The sequence below is a fragment of the Anomaloglossus baeobatrachus genome, chromosome 2, assembly GCF_048569485.1.
Source record: "Anomaloglossus baeobatrachus isolate aAnoBae1 chromosome 2, aAnoBae1.hap1, whole genome shotgun sequence".
Taxonomy (NCBI): domain Eukaryota; kingdom Metazoa; phylum Chordata; class Amphibia; order Anura; family Aromobatidae; genus Anomaloglossus; species Anomaloglossus baeobatrachus.
Window position 1 is genome coordinate 30,390,187 of NC_134354.1, and position 23,719 is coordinate 30,413,905.

The following is a 23,719-nucleotide window of genomic DNA, read 5'->3' on the forward strand; positions in this document are numbered from 1 at the left end:
ATCCTTTTAATCCTATGGAGCTTCGTTCTGATAACGTTTCCAGAACAAATCTCCATAGGAATCGATGAACTTCATGGGGAATTACATCATTGGCTTACGTCGGAACTTCAAGGATTTCTTTTGAATAAATAAATTGGTAAACCAAGGAGTGGGGGGGGGTCTTTATTCAAATATTTTTTTTTTGCCTGTGTGTGTTTATTTTAACTCTACAATGTTCCAAATTATTATGCAAATGATATTTTTCTCTGATTTTCCTAAATGGTCGGTGCAAATGACAGTTAAGCGGGCTTTACACGCTACGACATCGCTAATGCGAAGTCGTTGGGGTCACGGAATTTGTGACGCACATCCGGCCGCATTAGCGATGCCGTTGCGTGTGACACCTATGAGCGATTTTGCATCGTCGCAAAAACGTGCAAAATCGCTCATCGGTGACATGGGGGTCCATTCTCGAATATCATCGGAGCTGCAGGTACGAAGTAGTTCGGCGCTCCTGCGCCAGCACACATCTCTCCGTGTGACACCGCAGGAACGAGGAACCTCTCCTTACCTGCCGCCGGCCCCAATGCGGAAGGAAGGAGGTGGGTGGGATGTTACGTCCCGCTCATCTCCGCCCCTCCACTTCTATTGGGCGGCCGCTCAGTGACGTCGCTGTGACGCCGCATGGACCGCCCCCTTAGAAAGGAGGCGGTTTGCCGGTCACAGCGACGTCGCAGGGAAGGTAAGTATGTGTGATGGGTCCGGCCGATGCTGTGCGACACGGGCAGTGATTTGCCCGTGTCGCACAACCGATGGGGGCGGGAACACACGCTAGCGATATCGGTACCGATATCGCAGCGTGTAAAGCGGCCTTTAGTCTAATAAAAGTCATCACCCATTAGAGTATACATCGAATTTTAGTGAAGAAACCTCCCAATGATCTACCCTCACCTACTGTATCCTCACCTATCCCTTGTAGACTGTGAGCCCTCGCGGGCAGGGACCTCTCTCCTCCTGTACCGGTCTGTGTCTTGTACTGTTTATGATTATTGTACTTGTCCCTATTATGTATACCCCTTTCACATGTAAAGCGCCATGGAATTGATGGTGCTATAATAATAATAATAATAATGATAACAGTATAATCTTCCTGTTCCAAATTATTAGGCAGAGTAGAATTTCTATCATTTTATATGTTTTAAAGAACTGAAAATGCTAATTTGTAGAATTTGCAGCATTAGGAGATCACATTCACTGAAATGAAAAGCTATTTAAATCCAAAACATCCTAACAGGCCAAGTTACATGTTAACGTAGGGACCGTTCTTTGATATCACCTTCACAATTCTTGCACCCATTGAACTTGTTTTTGGAGAGTTTCTGCTTGAATTTCTTTTCATGATGTCAGAATCGCCTCCCAGAGCTGCTGTTTTGATGTGAACTGCCTCCCACCCTCATAGATCTTTTGCTTGATGATACTCCAAAGGTTCTCTATAGGGTTGAGGTCAGGGAAAGATGGTGGCCGCACCATGAGTTTAACTCCTTTCATGCCCATAGCCACCAATGACACATAGGTATTCTTTGCAGCATGAGTGCATTGTCATTCATGAAGATCCTTTTTGTACCATGGAAGAAAGTTGTCAGTCAGAAACTCTATATACTTTGAAGAGGTAATTTTCACACCTTCAGGAACCCTAAAGGGGCCTACCAAATGTCTCCCCATGATTCCGGCCCAAAATATGACTCCACCACCTCCTTGCTGACATCGCAGCCTTGTTGGGACATGGTGGCTATCCACCAACCATCCACTACTCTATCCATCTGGACCATCCAGGGTTGCTTAACACTCATCAGTAAACAAGACTGTTTGAAAATTAAGGGTGCTTTACACGAGATGACGGATTGTGCGATGCATCGTCGGGGTCACGGTTTTCGTGATGCACATCCGGCATCGTACACGACGTCATCTCGTGTGAAACCTCTGAGCGGTGCAGTATCGCTCACAAATCGTGAGTCGTGTACTAGTCGCTAAGTTTCATAATATCTGTCATGCTCCCGGTGTCACGGCACTGCTCCTTACCCACTGATCCGGTCTCACCATCACGACGCCGCTCCTTACCCACTGATACAGTCAATGTGCCCACCGGTCACGGCTGCCGCTCCAGCTCATGCTCTCCTGCGTCCTGTTCCTGGTCTCTTGTGTCTGACTCTGATTCTTAGGCACATGCATGTGTATAGGGCGGGGCCGCGTCCACTCACCTAGTCTTATAGGCCCAGCACTCCTGAAGCAGGATATGACATGTTACAGGGACAGGGTATATAAGACTTCCCTTTCCATATGGGCGGCGCCTGATAAACGTGTTTCTATTGCTAGGTGATCAGGTCCCCTTGTGCTTGTCTCGTTATTAACACTGTCTCGTCTGCAGAGTCCGTCCGCTGGTCCTGGCTATTGGTTCTCCAGGAAGTGTCCCGTTGACCGTCTGCTGAGGATCCCGCCATCTTCCGTCAGCCTGTACCCGTCACCGATCCCAGACTCTACCTGGTACATCCGCCTGCACGTCTTACTGAACCCGGACCCCGCCTGCTGTTCCTACCCGGCACCTGAACCTGGTCCCAGTCATTCGTCCTGCTTACGGTTCCCTTTGGACTCTTGCAGTCTTCTATAGGACTTGGACTTCGTACCTCCCGTGTTCCGGCTACCGTGCATTTAGGCCCTCTGGCGGGGTGACCGGACAATCCCTGTATAGGGGTTAGCTCTGGGTTGCCTCGCTGGGGGAGTCCGGTGCACGGCCCAGTGAATCCACATCCAGGACGTTACAATATCGTTTATTTTTCCTGCAGCAGGTTGTTTATCGTTCCCGTGGCAGCACATGGGGGTACGTGTGACACCACGGGAACGATGAACACAGCTTACCTGCGTCCGGTGGCTCCCGCCAGCAGTGCGGAAGGAAAGAGGTGGGCGAGATGTTTACATCCCGCTCATCTCCGCCCCTCCGCTTCTATTGGCCGGCCGCTGTGTGAAGTCGCTGTGACGCGGAACGTCCCTCCCCATTCAGAAAGTGGACGTTCGCCGCCCACAGCGAGGTCACTCAGCAGGTAAGTACGTGTGACGGGGGTTTCACGACTTTGTGCGATTTGCCCGTGACGCACAAACGACGGGGGTGGGGACGATCGATCGTGAAATCGCACAATCGGTCTTTCCGTGTAAAGCAGGCTTTAGTCTTCATGTATGTCTGGGCCCACTGCAACCGTTTCTGCTTGTGAGCACTGTTTAAGGGTGGCTGAATAGTAGGTTTATGCACCACAGGAAGCCTTGGAAGGAGCCTACATCTTGAGGTTTGAGGGACTCCAGAGGCACCAGCAGCTTCAAATATCTGTTTGCTGGTTTGTAATGGCATTTTAGCAGCTGCTCTCTTAATCCAATGGACTTGCCTGGCAGAAACCTTCCTCATTCTGCCTTTATCAGCACGAACACATATGTGCTCTGAATCAGCCACAAACCTCTTCATAGTATGATGATCACGCTTACGTTTTCGTGAAATATCTAATGTTTTCATCCCTTGTCCAAGGCATTGCACTATTTGATGCTTTTGGGCAGCAGAAAGATCCTTTTTCTTTCCCATGTTACTTGAAAACTGTCGCCTGCTTAATATTGTGAAACATCCAATTTTTCTTTTATTGGGCTCACCTGGCATAAAATAATTATCACAGGTATCTGAGATTGATTTCAGTGATCCAAAGAACCCTGAGACTTAATACCATCAATGAGTTTCATTGAAAAACAAAAAAAAAAAATCGCTATGACACTTAAATCCAGTTTGCATAATAATTTGGAATATGGTGTACACTTAACGGGTTAGTAATGGGAGTGTCTGCTATACGCCTCTCTATTACTAACACCTGGGCTTGATGCCAGCTACTAATTTACAGCTGCCATCAACCCCAAAAGTATTACCCTGATTACCACCACACCAGGGCAATCGGGAAGAACCGAGGAGAAGTGCCAGAATTGGAGAATCTAATGGATGCACCACTTCTGGGGCAGCTGTGGGCTGCTATTTTTAGGCTGGAAAGGGACAAATAACTATTCACCTTCTCATTCTAATAATACCAGCCCCCAGCAGTCTGCTTTACCTTAACTGGTTATCAAAAATAGGGGAAACCTATAAATAAATAATTAAAAAAAAACAACAGCCTGAGGTCCCCTCTATTTTTGATAACCAGCCATGGAAAAGCAGACAGCTAAGGGTTGCAACCTACAGCTGTCTGCTTTATCTGTGCTTGTTAGCAAAAGTAGGGGGACCACAAATAATTTTTTTAATTTATTCGCTATCCACATTTGTTTGCGGGGTAATTACCACCATTTTGCATCCTTTTGCAGCCCTCTAGCCCTTACTCTCTACTATGACCATTTTATAGCACAGAAATTCAGGTCACCATTGACTTACATAGAGTTGTGGGTCCGTGGTCAAGTTTGGGTCAAGTCTGGGTCTCAAACCAAATTTTTAACTAAAGTCCTGCTGAACCTGGCTAACCCGAACTTTCACAGGTCCGCTTATCCCCAGGTACTGTATCTGAGTATGAAGTTTAGTTCTGTTTCTGTATTTATAGCAACAAGCATAGATGTGATGAAGGATTTATTAATGAGTGTCAAGATGAAAGGCTCAGGCATGGGTTCTCATACTCATTCCAAAGAAGACAAAGATATTGACTACTGCCAGATACAACACTGAGACACTTGAGATAGATGGCAATGAACTGAGAATTGTAAACACTTCAACCTACTTGGATGTCATGCTAGGTCTGGGGAAGTACCAATTGGAAGGGAAGGGAAACCCTGTGTCTAGGGAAGGGAGAGATGGTGACCACCTGACTAAACCTTCTGCTTGCCCCTGGCTTCCCTCACCACCCTAGATAGGTTCTGCACCAAGCAGGATACCTGACCCTGGCTGACCCTTAAATAGGCCCTAGGGAGGGAACAGATGGGATGAGGGTTTAGTCAACCCCACTAAGCTCTAATGAACACACAGGTGAAAATAAACCGTCCTAGCTAGGTTCCGCACCTATACACCAAGCAGGATACCTGACCCTGGCTATCCCTGAAATAGGCTCTAGGTAGGGAGCAGATGGCATGAGCACTTAGTCAACCCCACTAAGCACTAAGACAAAGGAATAACAGAGGGAAAGTGAACAAACCACTTATCTCCAGATAACTCAGGGAGAGGAACTTCAACAACAACAAAGCTTTTCCAGATGAATACAAGCTAACTGCTTGCATTGAAGACTTGTTATGGGTATTAGTCCTATCACCAGGGGGAATGAGAATATTTAAAGACACAAAGGGAAGCACTGATGATTAACAGCTGAAAATGTGACAAAATCAGCAGGGTCCTAAAGAGAAAAGGATAAACCGCAAGCAGGGAAAAGGGAAAGTCAGAGAGTAGCTTGTGTAGTCAAATGTTGCAATCTTCTACAGCCAGAAACTACTGGACTATCTGTCAAGTGTGACACACCAGTGACATTGGATCAATGATCACTCAAGATGTATCAGCAGCACTGGAAATAATTGTTGATTTGCCCAGAACTATTCTCCTACTTAAGTCACTAGGCAAATTCCTCAATTCAAGGAACATTGCACTGGTGACAAACACACGACTCATACATAGTCTTTCCTGTAGTAATACAGTATATAGATGCAAAACATGGACAATGAACAAAACAAAAGAAAAATCAACGCCTTCAAAATGTGGTGCTGGAGAAGGATGTTATCAATACCATGGATGGCAAGAAGAACAAACAAACCAATTTTGGAACAAATCCAGCCAGACGTGACACTGAAAGCAAGGATCACCAAGCTATGAGTTGTCTATTTTGGACACCTCATACGAAGCGAGCAATCACTAGAGAAGGACATCATGGTCAGAAGAATAGAAGAAAAAAGGTGAAGAGGAAGACCAGCAATCTGATGGCTTGATGAAATCAGAAAACTGCAGAGAAGACTCTGGTGGATCTATCTAGGCATAGAGGTCCCTGGTGGACCTATCTAGGCAGAAAAGACCCTGGTGAACCTATCTAGTCTTCCACAAGATCGATCTTCCTACACAGCGTTCATCCATCAAGTTACCATGGCCTGAGATCAAGCTGATGGCCATTAAAAAAAAAACGTTATGTTCCCCAACCTCCTTAGAGAAGAAAGACTATATTTCTAGATCCTACTGAACATCAGGGGCTTTAATTTACCCTCTTGGTTAATGTCTTACCAGAAAACCTTATGGTCTTTAAAAAAGTTTCTCTCCTTCTCAATTGCTTCTTTCAACGACAGGTTGTCCTGGATTTCTTGCTGCCCCCGACATTTCACTACCATGTAGCCTTTCTTTAGCTGAATGATTTTATTGTTTATTACATTAATGACATTTTCCTCTGTTCCCTTGTCAATTAAGTCAGGCTTAGTTAAGATTCCTGCAGTTACAAAAAGATTAAAAAAAAAAGTTATTTCAGGTTCAGAATCATATGTGACCACAATTGACCTTGTTAGATATAGTAGGTTCAAAAATGTATTTGTTGATATCAGGTTGCTTGGTCTAACCATCAAATGTGTACAGACCACTATAATCTATTGACATCTTGGAATGTAGGTGCCATTGATGAGTTGAGATGAAGATCTTGACCCATAGAATAAGGTACAGTTCAAGAGCAAATTTGATTTCACTCCTAGTGTTGGTTCTTCCTACCACATAACCACCATCTAAGGACAGAATGGCTTAACTCTTGGCCATCCTCCATACCCAGCTATTGAAGAATCCAACAATAGCATCCTCATGATTGCCTCCCCTTATATTTTCTAATCACTATGTGGAAAACGTTTTCACCACCAATATGGACCAAACTAAATTGGGGATCCTCCTCCCAGAAAAGGTCCACACTGTTTTCTTTCAAGACTCTTATATATACACTTTTGCATTTAACTTTACCCTATGACATGATAAGACTCCTCGTAATAAAAACTTACCTAAAGTTCTTTCTTTACTTGGGTCCACCTCTCGTGCCATCTCAAGAGCTTCAGTTGTGGCAATATCAACATTACAGGGCACCACAACCAAACAGATGGTTTCTTGCTTCTCAATATAATTCTTGATCAGGTCTTTGATCTGAAAATATATATCGGTGGTCGCTAAAACCCATGAAAAATCCATCATTTTTTTAGATTTTGAACTATGGGCCTTTAGAAATCTCTAAGGACATTTGTAATGGCTACTTGAGGTCACCTTAAGGCATCTATTATGGAAAGGAGACCAAGATAGCTCAAACAATCTTTACTTTTTATGCCAATTTTCAAAAATGTTGTAAATTCAGCTTCCAGTTCAAAAACAACTTCTAGTTAGGTCAGAATCTGCCTGTGCCTCTTACATCAGTTATGACGCTAGTCACTACTTAGGGGTAATTCAGAAGGAAGAGTAGTCAGATAAGCTGTGATCAGGTACAAGGAGAACTCATAGTGGATTCCAGGAGTTTACAGAGGCATATTCAGGTAACAATATGGGGACAGGTTTCCAGGAAGGCACATAATGAATAAAGGGATTCAACTAAGATATGGTCAGGTAACGGTCCGAGGTCGAAATACCAGGAGATCATGTCAAGCAGAGGTGTGGTATACCGGTACCCATTCTACTACTCCTGAGTTAAACAGTTGTTGTGTGGCAGTAGATCTGTTGCAGTGTGCCAGAATTACTTTGTGCACTGTGAATCAGGCAGTATGAATTGCATTGTGTTATGCTGTGCGGACACTGAGGATTATTAAATGTACTTTGCTGCCATCTACTGGTCAATGTATGCAAGTGAAAGTTAGATGTTCATTCTCCTCACAACATGCTGCCATGGAAATGACTGGGAGAAGCCTCCACCTCAGTGCAGACACATCCAGTAAACTTGATAAACAAACTAGTCAGGAAAGCAGGGGGAAGCTTCCAAAATCCCTTTCCCAGTCCATGCTGAGGCAACATCTTTTTCTCGATATAATGGTCTCCACCAAGGAGTGAAGCTTCCTACCTCAAGGAGAGATAAGGCTGAAAATGTGCTCTCCTGCATACTGGTTTTCTATGAGCTTCCAACTAGAACCAGTGTAACATGACTTCTATGCCACAAACTCTGTCTGTCCTACCCCCTGCGATAGGGAACAGTAGCAACAAAACCCTAAGTAGCTCCATACCACCGGTGTGTGGCCACAGGAGCCGTCCCATGAAGGTTCCTCCATCAGCGAAGCATTACCTGGACTGGGCAGAATATTACCTCCAACAGCAAGTGAGGAAAGCTGTGCTCCAGCCACCCTGAGAGGCCCCATACTGAGGAGAGCTGTGCTCCAGCCACCCTGAGAGGCCCCATACTGAGGAGAGCTGTGCTCCAGCCGCCCTGAGAGGCCCCATACTGAGGAGAGCTGTGCTCCAGCCACCTTGAGAGGCCCCATACTGAGGAGAGCTGTGCTCCAGCCACCCCAAGAGGCCCCATACTGAGGAGAGCTGTGCTCCAGCCGCCCTGAGAGGCCCCATACTGAGGAGAGCTGTGCTCCAGCCACCCTGAGAGGCCCCATACTGAGGAGAGCTGTGCTCTAGCCGCCCTGAGAGGCCCCATACTGAGGAGAGCTATGCTCCAGCCACCCTGAGAGGCCCCATACTGAGGAGAGCTGTGCTCCAGCCGCCCCAAGAGGCCCCATACTGAGGAGCTGTGCTCCAGCCACCCTGAGAGGTCCCATACTGAGGAGAGCTGTGCTCCAGCCACCCTGAGAGGCCCCATACTGAGGAGAGCTGTGCTCCAGCCACCCTGAGAGGCTCCATACTGAGGAGAGCTGTGCTCCAGCCACCCTGAGAGGCCCCATACTGAGGAGAGCTGTGCTCCAGCCGCCCTGAGAGGCCCCATACTGAGGAGAGCTGTGCTCCAGCCACCCTGAGAGGCCCCATACAGAGGAGAGCTGTGCTCCAGCCACCCTGAGAGGCCCCATACTGAGGAGAGCTGTGCTCCAGCCACCCTGAGAGGCTCCATACTGAGGAGAGCTGTGCTCCAGCCACCCTGAGAGGCCCCATACTGAGGAGAGCTGTGCTCCAGCCACCCCAAGAGGCCCCATACTGAGGAGAGCTGTTCTCCAGCTGCCCCAAGAGGCCCCATACTGAGGAGAGCTGTGCTCCAGCCGCCCTGAGAGGCCCCATACTGAGGAGAGAGCTGTGCTCCAGCCACCCTGAGAGGCCCCATACTGAGGAGAGCTGTGCTCCAGCCACCCTGAGAGGCCCCATACTGAGGAGAGCTGTGCTCCAGCCACCCCAAGAGGCCCCATACTGAGGAGAGCTGTTCTCCAGCCGCCCCAAGAGGCCCCATACTGAGGAGAGCTGTGCTCCAGCCACCCTGAGAGGCCCCATACTGAGGAGAGCTGTGCTCCAGCTGCCCTGAGAGGCCCCATACTGAGGAGAGCTATGCTCCAGCCACCCTGAGAGGCCCCATACTGAGGAGAGCTATGCTCCAGCCACCCCAAGAGGCCCCATACTGAGGAGAGCTATGCTCCAGCCACCCCAAGAGGCCCCATACTGAGGAGAGCTGTTCTCCAGCCGCCCTGAGAGGCCCCATACTGAGGAGAGCTGTTCTCCAGCCACCCCAAGAGGCCCCATACTGAGGAGAGCTGTGCTCCAACTGCCCAGAGAGGCCCATACTGAGGAGAGCTGTGCTCCAGCCACCCTGAGAAGCCCCATACTGAGGAGAGCTGTGCTCCAGCCACCCTGAGAGGCCCCATACTGAGGAGAGCTGTGCTCCAGCCACCCTGAGAGGCCCCATACTGAGGAGAGCTGTGCTCCAGCCGCCCTGAGAAGCCCCATACTGAGGAGAGCTGTTCTCCAGCCACCCCAAGAGGCCCCATACTGAGGAGAGCTGTGCTCCAGCCACCCTTAGAGGCCCCATACTGAGGAGAGCTGTGCTCCAACCGCCCTTAGAGGCCCCATACTGAGGAGAGCTGTGCTCCAGCCACCCTTAGAGGCCCCATACTGAGGAGAGCTGTGCTCCAACCGCCCAGAGAGGCCCATACTGAGGAGAGCTGTGATCCAGCCGCCCTGAGAGGCCCCATACTGAGGAGAGCTGTGCTCCAGCCGCCCTGAGAGGCCCCATACTGAGGAGAGCTGTGCTCCAGCCACCCTGAGAAGCCCAGAATTTGCCTGTTGCATAAGGAGAAGACACCTTTCCCACTATTGATAATTGTTGTGGAGACAAGGGAAGCGTTTAGGGGTCCAAGGACTTGCGAGGTCCTCTCTCTGGCAGAGTTCTGGGAAAGGTTGCCCAGTAAAGTAGCTGAGCAATATCTGAAAAGGTGGAACACCTGGGCAACCCAGCACCTCTCAGAACCAGAATGGAGGACTGTGCTGAACACCAGCATACTGACAGCCCAGCACACCCAGGTGCAAGTCACAGCATAATCTCTATAGCATCCTAGACATACTGCGAGGAGGGATTGTGACATAGAATCATAGGATGTTAGGATTGGAAGGGACCTCCAGGGTCATCTGGTCCATCCCCCTGCTCACAGCACAATTCATTATATCATCCCAAACTGATGTCTGTCCAGTCTCATTTTGAAGACTTCCATTGAAGGACAACTCACCACCTCTTGTGGGAGCCTGTTCCACTCGTTGATTACCCTCACATCACTAATTTGGATACACCATAAACTATACAAAAGGTATTTTAGGAAAGTATTTCCAGAAGTAACTAGTATTTGATGTCTCACCTTTTTCCCAATATCTTTTGGTTGGTCCCCTACGGCGACTCGAGCAATTCCAGGGAGATCGATGAGAGTCAGGTCAGGAACTTCAGGAGAGACCACTTTAAGGCTGATAAGCCCAGAACTAATTCCCTTATTTGATCCAGCCATGACATCCTGAGCTAAAAATTAGATTAAATAGCAAAAAAAAAACCTTCAAAATAGGCAAAAGATAATAGTAACCAGATTTTCTTATATTCATTACCAATTAGCGCAAAATAATTTTTATGGATCTCTTCAGCCTTTTTTTTGCACAGACTCCTCATTTGCCTCGGGGAACGTCATAGACTATGTTTTGAGGGGAAAATGTAACCCCGTTTTTTTCAGTTATTCACAAAAAAACCTGCCTCCATTAAAGTCAAGGGGAGCTGAGAGCTACAGGTCATTAATAGGAGCTGTGATTGGTTGCTATAGGCAACGAAGGACATTCTTAGTATAAGAGGCTTATGTGTGACGTAATATATCAATAGAGACAGAGGGAGAGACAGAGAGAGAGAGAGACAGATACACAGAGACCCATAGAGACACACAGAGACAGACACACACATAGAGACAGACAGAAACACACAGATACAGAAACACAGAGAGACAGAGACACAGAGAGAGAGAAACACAGATACACAGGGAGGGAGAGAGATACACACAGAGACAGGCAGACAAAGAGGGAGATAGACAGACAGAGAGGGAGATAGACAGACATTTAGTTACTATCTTGGGCAATGCTGGGTACTACAGCTAGTAATGTATATCTTTCGTGGCATTAGATCTTGGATGATAGAATATATTGAAATTTCAATAATTTCAAAAACAATTCTCCTGGACAAAACATAAAAAAACTAGGCATATCCTTTATAAAGAATCAAATGGAAAGCAACCATGAGTCTATAATATTAGTGCCAAGCTGTTTACCAATGTTTTGGGGTTCAGTAGACACACGTAACCATTCTTGCCACTCACCTTTTATGATCTCTGATTCCACCTTTGTGGGATTTTGTAAGATTTTATTGATATTTTCATAACTTATTTTTCCCTTCCATTTGGAATCCTTTTTACCTTTGATAAGTTTTAGTTCTAATGGACACCGGGTGACAATACCTGTAAAGCAAAAGGAGGGTCAGAAAGTCACAATCCTGGGGCTTGGCTGAATCTATGAGAGAGAGAAGTTTAGGGTTGCCCAAAACCAAAGGACTTCATCTTTATTGCTCTGGACCACCAGGAACTTTACAATTTACCACTTTGCTGTCCTGGACCACTAGGTGGTTTAGGGAACACTATGGTGGTTATTATGTAGATAGTATGTGGCAACTTAATGTGGGCAATAGATGATAGTATTTTTTTAAATTGTCTCTCCAGTAAAGGAGACAAACTCTAGCACAGCGCCACCTATTGGAAGTAGCGATCCTAAAAGTCACAAGTGGATTTTCGACAATCCTTTGCAATATGACTCAGGATATATAAGCCAGATCAGAATCCCAATTTGCAGACACGGTGTTTCGGGGTGCTTGCCCCTCGTCAGTGCAAAGTATGGGGGTGTCTGATCTGGCTCATGAGAAAGCTATGTGGGGACCACGGGGGAACACTATTCTCCTTAAGGAGACTTTGCAAGCCAGTCTGGCTGCCAGGTAAGGGGACTTATAGCTGCAATGCCCCTAAAATTCCACGGGGGAACACTATTCTCCTTAAGGAGACTTTGCAAGCCAGTCTGGCTGCCAGGTAAGGGGACTTATAGCTGCAATGCCCCTCTGGGAAATATTCAAATTGTCTCTCCAGTAAAGGAGACAAACTCTAGCACAGCGCCACCTATTGGAAGTAGCGATCCTAAAAGTCACAAGTGGATTTTCGACAATCCTTTGCAATATGACTCAGGATATATAAGCCAGATCAGAATCCCAATTTGCAGACACGGTGTTTCGGGGTGCTTGCCCCTCGTCAGTGCAAAGTATGGGGGTGTCTGATCTGGCTCATGAGAAAGCTATGTGGGGACCACGGGGGAACACTATTCTCCTTAAGGAGACTTTGCAAGCCAGTCTGGCTGCCAGGTAAGGGGACTTATAGCTGCAATGCCCCTAAAATTCCACGGGGGAACACTATTCTCCTTAAGGAGACTTTGCAAGCCAGTCTGGCTGCCAGGTAAGGGGACTTATAGCTGCAATGCCCCTCTGGGAAATATTCAAATTGTCTCTCCAGTAAAGGAGACAAACTCTAGCACAGCGCCACCTATTGGAAGTAGCGATCCTAAAAGTCACAAGTGGATTTTCGACAATCCTTTGCAATATGACTCAGGATATATAAGCCAGATCAGAATCCCAATTTGCAGACACGGTGTTTCGGGGTGCTTGCCCCTCGTCAGTGCAAAGTATGGGGGTGTCTGATCTGGCTCATGAGAAAGCTATGTGGGGACCACGGGGGAACACTATTCTCCTTAAGGAGACTTTGCAAGCCAGTCTGGCTGCCAGGTAAGGGGACTTATAGCTGCAATGCCCCTAAAATTCCACGGGGGAACACTATTCTCCTTAAGGAGACTTTGCAAGCCAGTCTGGCTGCCAGGTAAGGGGACTTATAGCTGCAATGCCCCTCTGGGAAATATTCAAATTGTCTCTCCAGTAAAGGAGACAAACTCTAGCACAGCGCCACCTATTGGAAGTAGCGATCCTAAAAGTCACAAGTGGATTTTCGACAATCCTTTGCAATATGACTCAGGATATATAAGCCAGATCAGAATCCCAATTTGCAGACACGGTGTTTCGGGGTGCTTGCCCCTCGTCAGTGCAAAGTATGGGGGTGTCTGATCTGGCTCATGAGAAAGCTATGTGGGGACCACGGGGGAACACTATTCTCCTTAAGGAGACTTTGCAAGCCAGTCTGGCTGCCAGGTAAGGGGACTTATAGCTGCAATGCCCCTAAAATTCCACGGGGGAACACTATTCTCCTTAAGGAGACTTTGCAAGCCAGTCTGGCTGCCAGGTAAGGGGACTTATAGCTGCAATGCCCCTCTGGGAAATATTCAAATTGTCTCTCCAGTAAAGGAGACAAACTCTAGCACAGCGCCACCTATTGGAAGTAGCGATCCTAAAAGTCACAAGTGGATTTTCGACAATCCTTTGCAATATGACTCAGGATATATAAGCCAGATCAGAATCCCAATTTGCAGACACGGTGTTTCGGGGTGCTTGCCCCTCGTCAGTGCAAAGTATGGGGGTGTCTGATCTGGCTCATGAGAAAGCTATGTGGGGACCACGGGGGAACACTATTCTCCTTAAGGAGACTTTGCAAGCCAGTCTGGCTGCCAGGTAAGGGGACTTATAGCTGCAATGCCCCTAAAATTCCACGGGGGAACACTATTCTCCTTAAGGAGACTTTGCAAGCCAGTCTGGCTGCCAGGTAAGGGGACTTATAGCTGCAATGCCCCTCTGGGAAATATTCAAATTGTCTCTCCAGTAAAGGAGACAAACTCTAGCACAGCGCCACCTATTGGAAGTAGCGATCCTAAAAGTCACAAGTGGATTTTCGACAATCCTTTGCAATATGACTCAGGATATATAAGCCAGATCAGAATCCCAATTTGCAGACACGGTGTTTCGGGGTGCTTGCCCCTCGTCAGTGCAAAGTATGGGGGTGTCTGATCTGGCTCATGAGAAAGCTATGTGGGGACCACGGGGGAACACTATTCTCCTTAAGGAGACTTTGCAAGCCAGTCTGGCTGCCAGGTAAGGGGACTTATAGCTGCAATGCCCCTAAAATTCCACGGGGGAACACTATTCTCCTTAAGGAGACTTTGCAAGCCAGTCTGGCTGCCAGGTAAGGGGACTTATAGCTGCAATGCCCCTCTGGGAAATATTCAAATTGTCTCTCCAGTAAAGGAGACAAACTCTAGCACAGCGCCACCTATTGGAAGTAGCGATCCTAAAAGTCACAAGTGGATTTTCGACAATCCTTTGCAATATGACTCAGGATATATAAGCCAGATCAGAATCCCAATTTGCAGACACGGTGTTTCGGGGTGCTTGCCCCTCGTCAGTGCAAAGTATGGGGGTGTCTGATCTGGCTCATGAGAAAGCTATGTGGGGACCACGGGGGAACACTATTCTCCTTAAGGAGACTTTGCAAGCCAGTCTGGCTGCCAGGTAAGGGGACTTATAGCTGCAATGCCCCTAAAATTCCACGGGGGAACACTATTCTCCTTAAGGAGACTTTGCAAGCCAGTCTGGCTGCCAGGTAAGGGGACTTATAGCTGCAATGCCCCTCTGGGAAATATTCAAATTGTCTCTCCAGTAAAGGAGACAAACTCTAGCACAGCGCCACCTATTGGAAGTAGCGATCCTAAAAGTCACAAGTGGATTTTCGACAATCCTTTGCAATATGACTCAGGATATATAAGCCAGATCAGAATCCCAATTTGCAGACACGGTGTTTCGGGGTGCTTGCCCCTCGTCAGTGCAAAGTATGGGGGTGTCTGATCTGGCTCATGAGAAAGCTATGTGGGGACCACGGGGGAACACTATTCTCCTTAAGGAGACTTTGCAAGCCAGTCTGGCTGCCAGGTAAGGGGACTTATAGCTGCAATGCCCCTAAAATTCCACGGGGGAACACTATTCTCCTTAAGGAGACTTTGCAAGCCAGTCTGGCTGCCAGGTAAGGGGACTTATAGCTGCAATGCCCCTCTGGGAAATATTCAAATTGTCTCTCCAGTAAAGGAGACAAACTCTAGCACAGCGCCACCTATTGGAAGTAGCGATCCTAAAAGTCACAAGTGGATTTTCGACAATCCTTTGCAATATGACTCAGGATATATAAGCCAGATCAGAATCCCAATTTGCAGACACGGTGTTTCGGGGTGCTTACCCCTCGTCAGTGCAAAGTATGGGGGTGTCTGATCTGGCTCATGAGAAAGCTATGTGGGGACCACGGGGGAACACTATTCTCCTTAAGGAGACTTTGCAAGCCAGTCTGGCTGCCAGGTAAGGGGACTTATAGCTGCAATGCCCCTAAAATTCCACGGGGGAACACTATTCTCCTTAAGGAGACTTTGCAAGCCAGTCTGGCTGCCAGGTAAGGGGACTTATAGCTGCAATGCCCCTCTGGGAAATATTCAAATTGTCTCTCCAGTAAAGGAGACAAACTCTAGCACAGCGCCACCTATTGGAAGTAGCGATCCTAAAAGTCACAAGTGGATTTTCGACAATCCTTTGCAATATGACTCAGGATATATAAGCCAGATCAGAATCCCAATTTGCAGACACGGTGTTTCGGGGTGCTTGCCCCTCGTCAGTGCAAAGTATGGGGGTGTCTGATCTGGCTCATGAGAAAGCTATGTGGGGACCACGGGGGAACACTATTCTCCTTAAGGAGACTTTGCAAGCCAGTCTGGCTGCCAGGTAAGGGGACTTATAGCTGCAATGCCCCTAAAATTCCACGGGGGAACACTATTCTCCTTAAGGAGACTTTGCAAGCCAGTCTGGCTGCCAGGTAAGGGGACTTATAGCTGCAATGCCCCTCTGGGAAATATTCAAATTGTCTCTCCAGTAAAGGAGACAAACTCTAGCACAGCGCCACCTATTGGAAGTAGCGATCCTAAAAGTCACAAGTGGATTTTCGACAATCCTTTGCAATATGACTCAGGATATATAAGCCAGATCAGAATCCCAATTTGCAGACACGGTGTTTCGGGGTGCTTGCCCCTCGTCAGTGCAAAGTATGGGGGTGTCTGATCTGGCTCATGAGAAAGCTATGTGGGGACCACGGGGGAACACTATTCTCCTTAAGGAGACTTTGCAAGCCAGTCTGGCTGCCAGGTAAGGGGACTTATAGCTGCAATGCCCCTAAAATTCCACGGGGGAACACTATTCTCCTTAAGGAGACTTTGCAAGCCAGTCTGGCTGCCAGGTAAGGGGACTTATAGCTGCAATGCCCCTCTGGGAAATATTCAAATTGTCTCTCCAGTAAAGGAGACAAACTCTAGCACAGCGCCACCTATTGGAAGTAGCGATCCTAAAAGTCACAAGTGGATTTTCGACAATCCTTTGCAATATGACTCAGGATATATAAGCCAGATCAGAATCCCAATTTGCAGACACGGTGTTTCGGGGTGCTTGCCCCTCGTCAGTGCAAAGTATGGGGGTGTCTGATCTGGCTCATGAGAAAGCTATGTGGGGACCACGGGGGAACACTATTCTCCTTAAGGAGACTTTGCAAGCCAGTCTGGCTGCCAGGTAAGGGGACTTATAGCTGCAATGCCCCTAAAATTCCACGGGGGAACACTATTCTCCTTAAGGAGACTTTGCAAGCCAGTCTGGCTGCCAGGTAAGGGGACTTATAGCTGCAATGCCCCTCTGGGAAATATTCAAATTGTCTCTCCAGTAAAGGAGACAAACTCTAGCACAGCGCCACCTATTGGAAGTAGCGATCCGAAAAGTCACAAGTGGATTTTCGACAATCCTTTGCAATATGACTCAGGATATATAAGCCAGATCAGAATCCCAATTTGCAGACACGGTGTTTCGGGGTGCTTGCCCCTCGTCAGTGCAAAGTATGGGGGTGTCTGATCTGGCTCATGAGAAAGCTATGTGGGGACCACGGGGGAACACTATTCTCCTTAAGGAGACTTTGCAAGCCAGTCTGGCTGCCAGGTAAGGGGACTTATAGCTGCAATGCCCCTAAAATTCCACGGGGGAACACTATTCTCCTTAAGGAGACTTTGCAAGCCAGTCTGGCTGCCAGGTAAGGGGACTTATAGCTGCAATGCCCCTCTGGGAAATATTCAAATTGTCTCTCCAGTAAAGGAGACAAACTCTAGCACAGCGCCACCTATTGGAAGTAGCGATCCTAAAAGTCACAAGTGGATTTTCGACAATCCTTTGCAATATGACTCAGGATATATAAGCCAGATCAGAATCCCAATTTGCAGACACGGTGTTTCGGGGTGCTTGCCCCTCGTCAGTGCAAAGTATGGGGGTGTCTGATCTGGCTCATGAGAAAGCTATGTGGGGACCACGGGGGAACACTATTCTCCTTAAGGAGACTTTGCAAGCCAGTCTGGCTGCCAGGTAAGGGGACTTATAGCTGCAATGCCCCTAAAATTCCACGGGGGAACACTATTCTCCTTAAGGAGACTTTGCAAGCCAGTCTGGCTGCCAGGTAAGGGGACTTATAGCTGCAATGCCCCTCTGGGAAATATTCAAATTGTCTCTCCAGTAAAGGAGACAAACTCTAGCACAGCGCCACCTATTGGAAGTAGCGATCCTAAAAGTCACAAGTGGATTTTCGACAATCCTTTGCAATATGACTCAGGATATATAAGCCAGATCAGAATCCCAATTTGCAGACACGGTGTTTCGGGGTGCTTGCCCCTCGTCAGTGCAAAGTATGGGGGTGTCTGATCTGGCTCATGAGAAAGCTATGTGGGGACCACGGGGGAACACTATTCTCCTTAAGGAGACTTTGCAAGCCAGTCTGGCTGCCAGGTAAGGGGACTTATAGCTGCAATGCCCCTAAAATTCCACGGGGGAACACTATTCTCCTTAAGGAGACTTTGCAAGCCAGTCTGGCTGCCAGGTAAGGGGACTTATAGCTGCAATGCCCCTCTGGGAAATATTCAAATTGTCTCTCCAGTAAAGGAGACAAACTCTAGCACAGCGCCACCTATTGGAAGTAGCGATCCTAAAAGTCACAAGTGGATTTTCAACAATCCTTTGCAATATGACTCAGGATATATAAGCCAGATCAGAATCCCAATTTGCAGACACGGTGTTTCGGGGTGCTTGCCCCTCGTCAGTGCAAAGTATGGGGGTGTCTGATCTGGCTCATGAGAAAGCTATGTGGGGACCACGGGGGAACACTATTCTCCTTAAGGAGACTTTGCAAGCCAGTCTGGCTGCCAGGTAAGGGGACTTATAGCTGCAATGCCCCTAAAATTCCACGGGGGAACACTATTCTCCTTAAGGAGACTTTGCAAGCCAGTCTGGCTGCCAGGTAAGGGGACTTATAGCTGCAATGCCCCTCTGGGAAATATTCAAATTGTCTCTCCAGTAAAGGAGACAAACTCTAGCACAGCGCCACCTATTGGAAGTAGCGATCCTAAAAGTCACAAGTGGATTTTCGACAATCCTTTGCAATATGACTCAGGATATATAAGCCAGATCAGAATCCCAATTTGCAGACACGGTGTTTCGGGGTGCTTGCCCCTCGTCAGTGCAAAGTATGGGGGTGTCTGATCTGGCTCATGAGAAAGCTATGTGGGGACCACGGGGGAACACTATTCTCCTTAAGGAGACTTTGCAAGCCAGTCTGGCTGCCAGGTAAGGGGACTTATAGCTGCAATGCCCCTAAAATTCCACGGGGGAACACTATTCTCCTTAAGGAGACTTTGCAAGCCAGTCTGGCTGCCAGGTAAGGGGACTTATAGCTGCAATGCCCCTCTGGGAAATATTCAAATTGTCTCTCCAGTAAAGGAGACAAACTCTAGCACAGCGCCACCTATTGGAAGTAGCGATCCTAAAAGTCACAAGTGGATTTTCGACAATCCTTTGCAATATGACTCAGGATATATAAGCCAGATCAGAATCCCAATTTGCAGACACGGTGTTTCGGGGTGCTTGCCCCTCGTCAGTGCAAAGTATGGGGGTGTCTGATCTGGCTCATGAGAAAGCTATGTGGGGACCACGGGGGAACACTATTCTCCTTAAGGAGACTTTGCAAGCCAGTCTGGCTGCCAGGTAAGGGGACTTATAGCTGCAATGCCCCTAAAATTCCACGGGGGAACACTATTCTCCTTAAGGAGACTTTGCAAGCCAGTCTGGCTGCCAGGTAAGGGGACTTATAGCTGCAATGCCCCTCTGGGAAATATTCAAATTGTCTCTCCAGTAAAGGAGACAAACTCTAGCACAGCGCCACCTATTGGAAGTAGCGATCCTAAAAGTCACAAGTGGATTTTCGACAATCCTTTGCAATATGACTCAGGATATATAAGCCAGATCAGAATCCCAATTTGCAGACACGGTGTTTCGGGGTGCTTGCCCCTCGTCAGTGCAAAGTATGGGGGTGTCTGATCTGGCTCATGAGAAAGCTATGTGGGGACCACGGGGGAACACTATTCTCCTTAAGGAGACTTTGCAAGCCAGTCTGGCTGCCAGGTAAGGGGACTTATAGCTGCAATGCCCCTAAAATTCCACGGGGGAACACTATTCTCCTTAAGGAGACTTTGCAAGCCAGTCTGGCTGCCAGGTAAGGGGACTTATAGCTGCAATGCCCCTCTGGGAAATATTCAAATTGTCTCTCCAGTAAAGGAGACAAACTCTAGCACAGCGCCACCTATTGGAAGTAGCGATCCTAAAAGTCACAAGTGGATTTTCGACAATCCTTTGCAATATGACTCAGGATATATAAGCCAGATCAGAATCCCAATTTGCAGACACGGTGTTTCGGGGTGCTTGCCCCTCGTCAGTGCAAAGTATGGGGGTGTCTGATCTGGCTCATGAGAAAGCTATGTGGGGACCACGGGGGAACACTATTCTCCTTAAGGAGACTTTGCAAGCCAGTCTGGCTGCCAGGTAAGGGGACTTATAGCTGCAATGCCCCTAAAATTCCACGGGGGAACACTATTCTCCTTAAGGAGACTTTGCAAGCCAGTCTGGCTGCCAGGTAAGGGGACTTATAGCTGCAATGCCCCTCTGGGAAATATTCAAATTGTCTCTCCAGTAAAGGAGACAAACTCTAGCACAGCGCCACCTATTGGAAGTAGCGATCCTAAAAGTCACAAGTGGATTTTCGACAATCCTTTGCAATATGACTCAGGATATATAAGCCAGATCAGAATCCCAATTTGCAGACACGGTGTTTCGGGGTGCTTGCCCCTCGTCAGTGCAAAGTATGGGGGTGTCTGATCTGGCTCATGAGAAAGCTATGTGGGGACCACGGGGGAACACTATTCTCCTTAAGGAGACTTTGCAAGCCAGTCTGGCTGCCAGGTAAGGGGACTTATAGCTGCAATGCCCCTAAAATTCCACGGGGGAACACTATTCTCCTTAAGGAGACTTTGCAAGCCAGTCTGGCTGCCAGGTAAGGGGACTTATAGCTGCAATGCCCCTCTGGGAAATATTCAAATTGTCTCTCCAGTAAAGGAGACAAACTCTAGCACAGCGCCACCTATTGGAAGTAGCGATCCTAAAAGTCACAAGTGGATTTTCGACAATCCTTTGCAATATGACTCAGGATATATAAGCCAGATCAGAATCCCAATTTGCAGACACGGTGTTTCGGGGTGCTTGCCCCTCGTCAGTGCAAAGTATGGGGGTGTCTGATCTGGCTCATGAGAAAGCTATGTGGGGACCACGGGGGAACACTATTCTCCTTAAGGAGACTTTGCAAGCCAGTCTGGCTGCCAGGTAAGGGGACTTATAGCTGCAATGCCCCTAAAATTCCACGGGGGAACACTATTCTCCTTAAGGAGACTTTGCAAGCCAGTCTGGCTGCCAGGTAAGGGGACTTATAGCTGCAATGCCCCTCTGGGAAATATTCAAATTGTCTCTCCAGTAAAGGAGACAAACTCTAGCACAGCGCCACCTATTGGAAGTAGCGATCCTAAAAGTCACAAGTGGATTTTCGACAATCCTTTGCAATATGACTCAGGATATATAAGCCAGATCAGAATCCCAATTTGCAGACACGGTGTTTCGGGGTGCTTGCCCCTCGTCAGTGCAAAGTATGGGGGTGTCTGATCTGGCTCATGAGAAAGCTATGTGGGGACCACGGGGGAACACTATTCTCCTTAAGGAGACTTTGCAAGCCAGTCTGGCTCCCAGGTAAGGGGACTTATAGCTGCAATGCCCCTAAAATTCCACGGGGGAACACTATTCTCCTTAAGGAGACTTTGCAAGCCAGTCTGGCTGCCAGGTAAGGGGACTTATAGCTGCAATGCCCCTCTGGGAAATATTCAAATTGTCTCTCCAGTAAAGGAGACAAACTCTAGCACAGCGCCACCTATTGGAAGTAGCGATCCTAAAAGTCACAAGTGGATTTTCAACAATCCTTTGCAATATGACTCAGGATATATAAGCCAGATCAGAATCCCAATTTGCAGACACGGTGTTTCGGGGTGCTTGCCCCTCATCAGTGCAAAGTATGGGGGTGTCTGATCTGGCTCATGAGAAAGCTATGTGGGGACCACGGGGGAACACTATTCTCCTTAAGGAGACTTTGCAAGCCAGTCTGGCTGCCAGGTAAGGGGACTTATAGCTGCAATGCCCCTAAAATTCCACGGGGGAACACTATTCTCCTTAAGGAGACTTTGCAAGCCAGTCTGGCTGCCAGGTAAGGGGACTTATAGCTGCAATGCCCCTCTGGGAAATATTCAAATTGTCTCTCCAGTAAAGGAGACAAACTCTAGCACAGCGCCACCTATTGGAAGTAGCGATCCTAAAAGTCACAAGTGGATTTTCGACAATCCTTTGCAATATGACTCAGGATATATAAGCCAGATCAGAATCCCAATTTGCAGACACGGTGTTTCGGGGTGCTTGCCCCTCGTCAGTGCAAAGTATGGGGGTGTCTGATCTGGCTCATGAGAAAGCTATGTGGGGACCAATTCTTTTTGGCGGTACGGCGTAATTTTTGGGATGAAATGGCAGTATTGTGGGGGTAATTAATTGGCAATACTTCGTTCCAGATGTAGCAGCATTTAAAAACGTTACCACCTTCCAATAAATCACATGACCAGATTACACCCCATACAATTAAATTGTGCCATAGAGTGGCCCTGGTTTGGGAATGCATTGGCTATGCAAGTTGTTGCCCATGTTTTTGCCATTGTATTCTGCAAGATTAATAATCTCCAGCTCACCGCTGCCTCGAGGGAGTGTAACTCCAGACAAAGCCTCCAGAACAGAACTTTTCCCAGAGCTCTGATCACCGATTACTGCGATCGCCGGTAATGCCAGATCCTTCTCCACCCCCAAGGACCTCAAGGAATCAATGAGGTCAATACATGGGCGGATCTTCTCCTCATAGTTGTCATATAAGTAGTTTGACATTCTGGAAGCACAAAAAATGTACAATAACAATTACTGTTTTATAAGACGCACCAGATTATAAGACTCACCCCAAATTTGAAGGAGGAAAATAAAAAAAAAATAATTTTTACTGCAAAAATGAGGGTCCTTCTTATAATCCTCTTGCATCTTATATTAGCTCAACGGGGGAGCGGCAGTGGTGGAACAGCTCAGGAATGTCACAGGAAGCAGGGTAGGTGATACTGCGGTCTCGGAGGAGGGAGTGTCATGGCTCAGGAGGGTCGGCGTGCAGAGGGTTAGCTATACCGCAGGCTCGTGGGGTATCGTAGCGGCGGGAGCCATTTATCTGCCAGCAGGCTCGTAGGAGTGAGTGTCACGGCTCAAGAGAATCAGTGCACGGCAGTGGAGGGTCAGCAATACTGTAGGCTCACGGGGTGTCATGGCAGAATTTAATCACTGGCCGTTGATGCGATGGACTTCAAGAAAATAGTCGCAGAAGAGGCGCATGCTCAGATTGACCTCCACTGCCATTTTCTTGAAGTCCATTGCGTCAACCGCAGGAGATTCAAAGCAGCCCGTGGATCAAATGCGTCTGCCACGGCAAACCCCATGAGAACGCAGTATCGTTGACCCTCCGCTGCCACACACTGACCCTCTTGAGCCGCGATACCCCCTCCTCCGAGCCAGCTGACAGATCAATGGCGCTCGCCGCCGTGACACCCCACAAGCCTACACTATCTCCTACCCTCCGCTGCTGCACACTGACCCTCCTGAGCTGCTCCACTGCAGTGACACCCCCTCCAAACCCTTCGTATGACTGACCCAGCGGCACTACTGCTGCCCCGGTAAGCCATATGCGGTTTGTAAGACCCAGTTTTTGGGGGGAAAAAGTGCGTCTTGCAAAATTGAAAACATAGTATACCTTAAAATTTGACTTTTCAAATAAGCTA

The 23,719-nt window shown here is 47.8% G+C and overlaps 1 protein-coding gene across 1 annotated transcript in view; it reads right to left on the bottom strand.

Annotated features, from left to right (window-relative positions):
• LOC142285838 (interferon-induced GTP-binding protein Mx2-like) overlaps positions 1-22,790 on the bottom strand; it is a 47,965-nt gene extending 25,175 nt beyond the window's left edge. The window contains exons 1-5 of the mRNA XM_075333303.1: positions 22,601-22,790; positions 11,725-11,862; positions 10,735-10,889; positions 6,988-7,126; positions 6,239-6,437 (exon numbers count right to left, since the gene is read on the bottom strand). Coding sequence (XP_075189418.1) covers positions 6,239-6,437; positions 6,988-7,126; positions 10,735-10,889; positions 11,725-11,862; positions 22,601-22,790 — 821 coding nt within the window. The remainder of the gene's footprint in view (positions 1-6,238; positions 6,438-6,987; positions 7,127-10,734; positions 10,890-11,724; positions 11,863-22,600) is intronic.
• Positions 22,791-23,719: the final 929 nt, after the last annotated feature.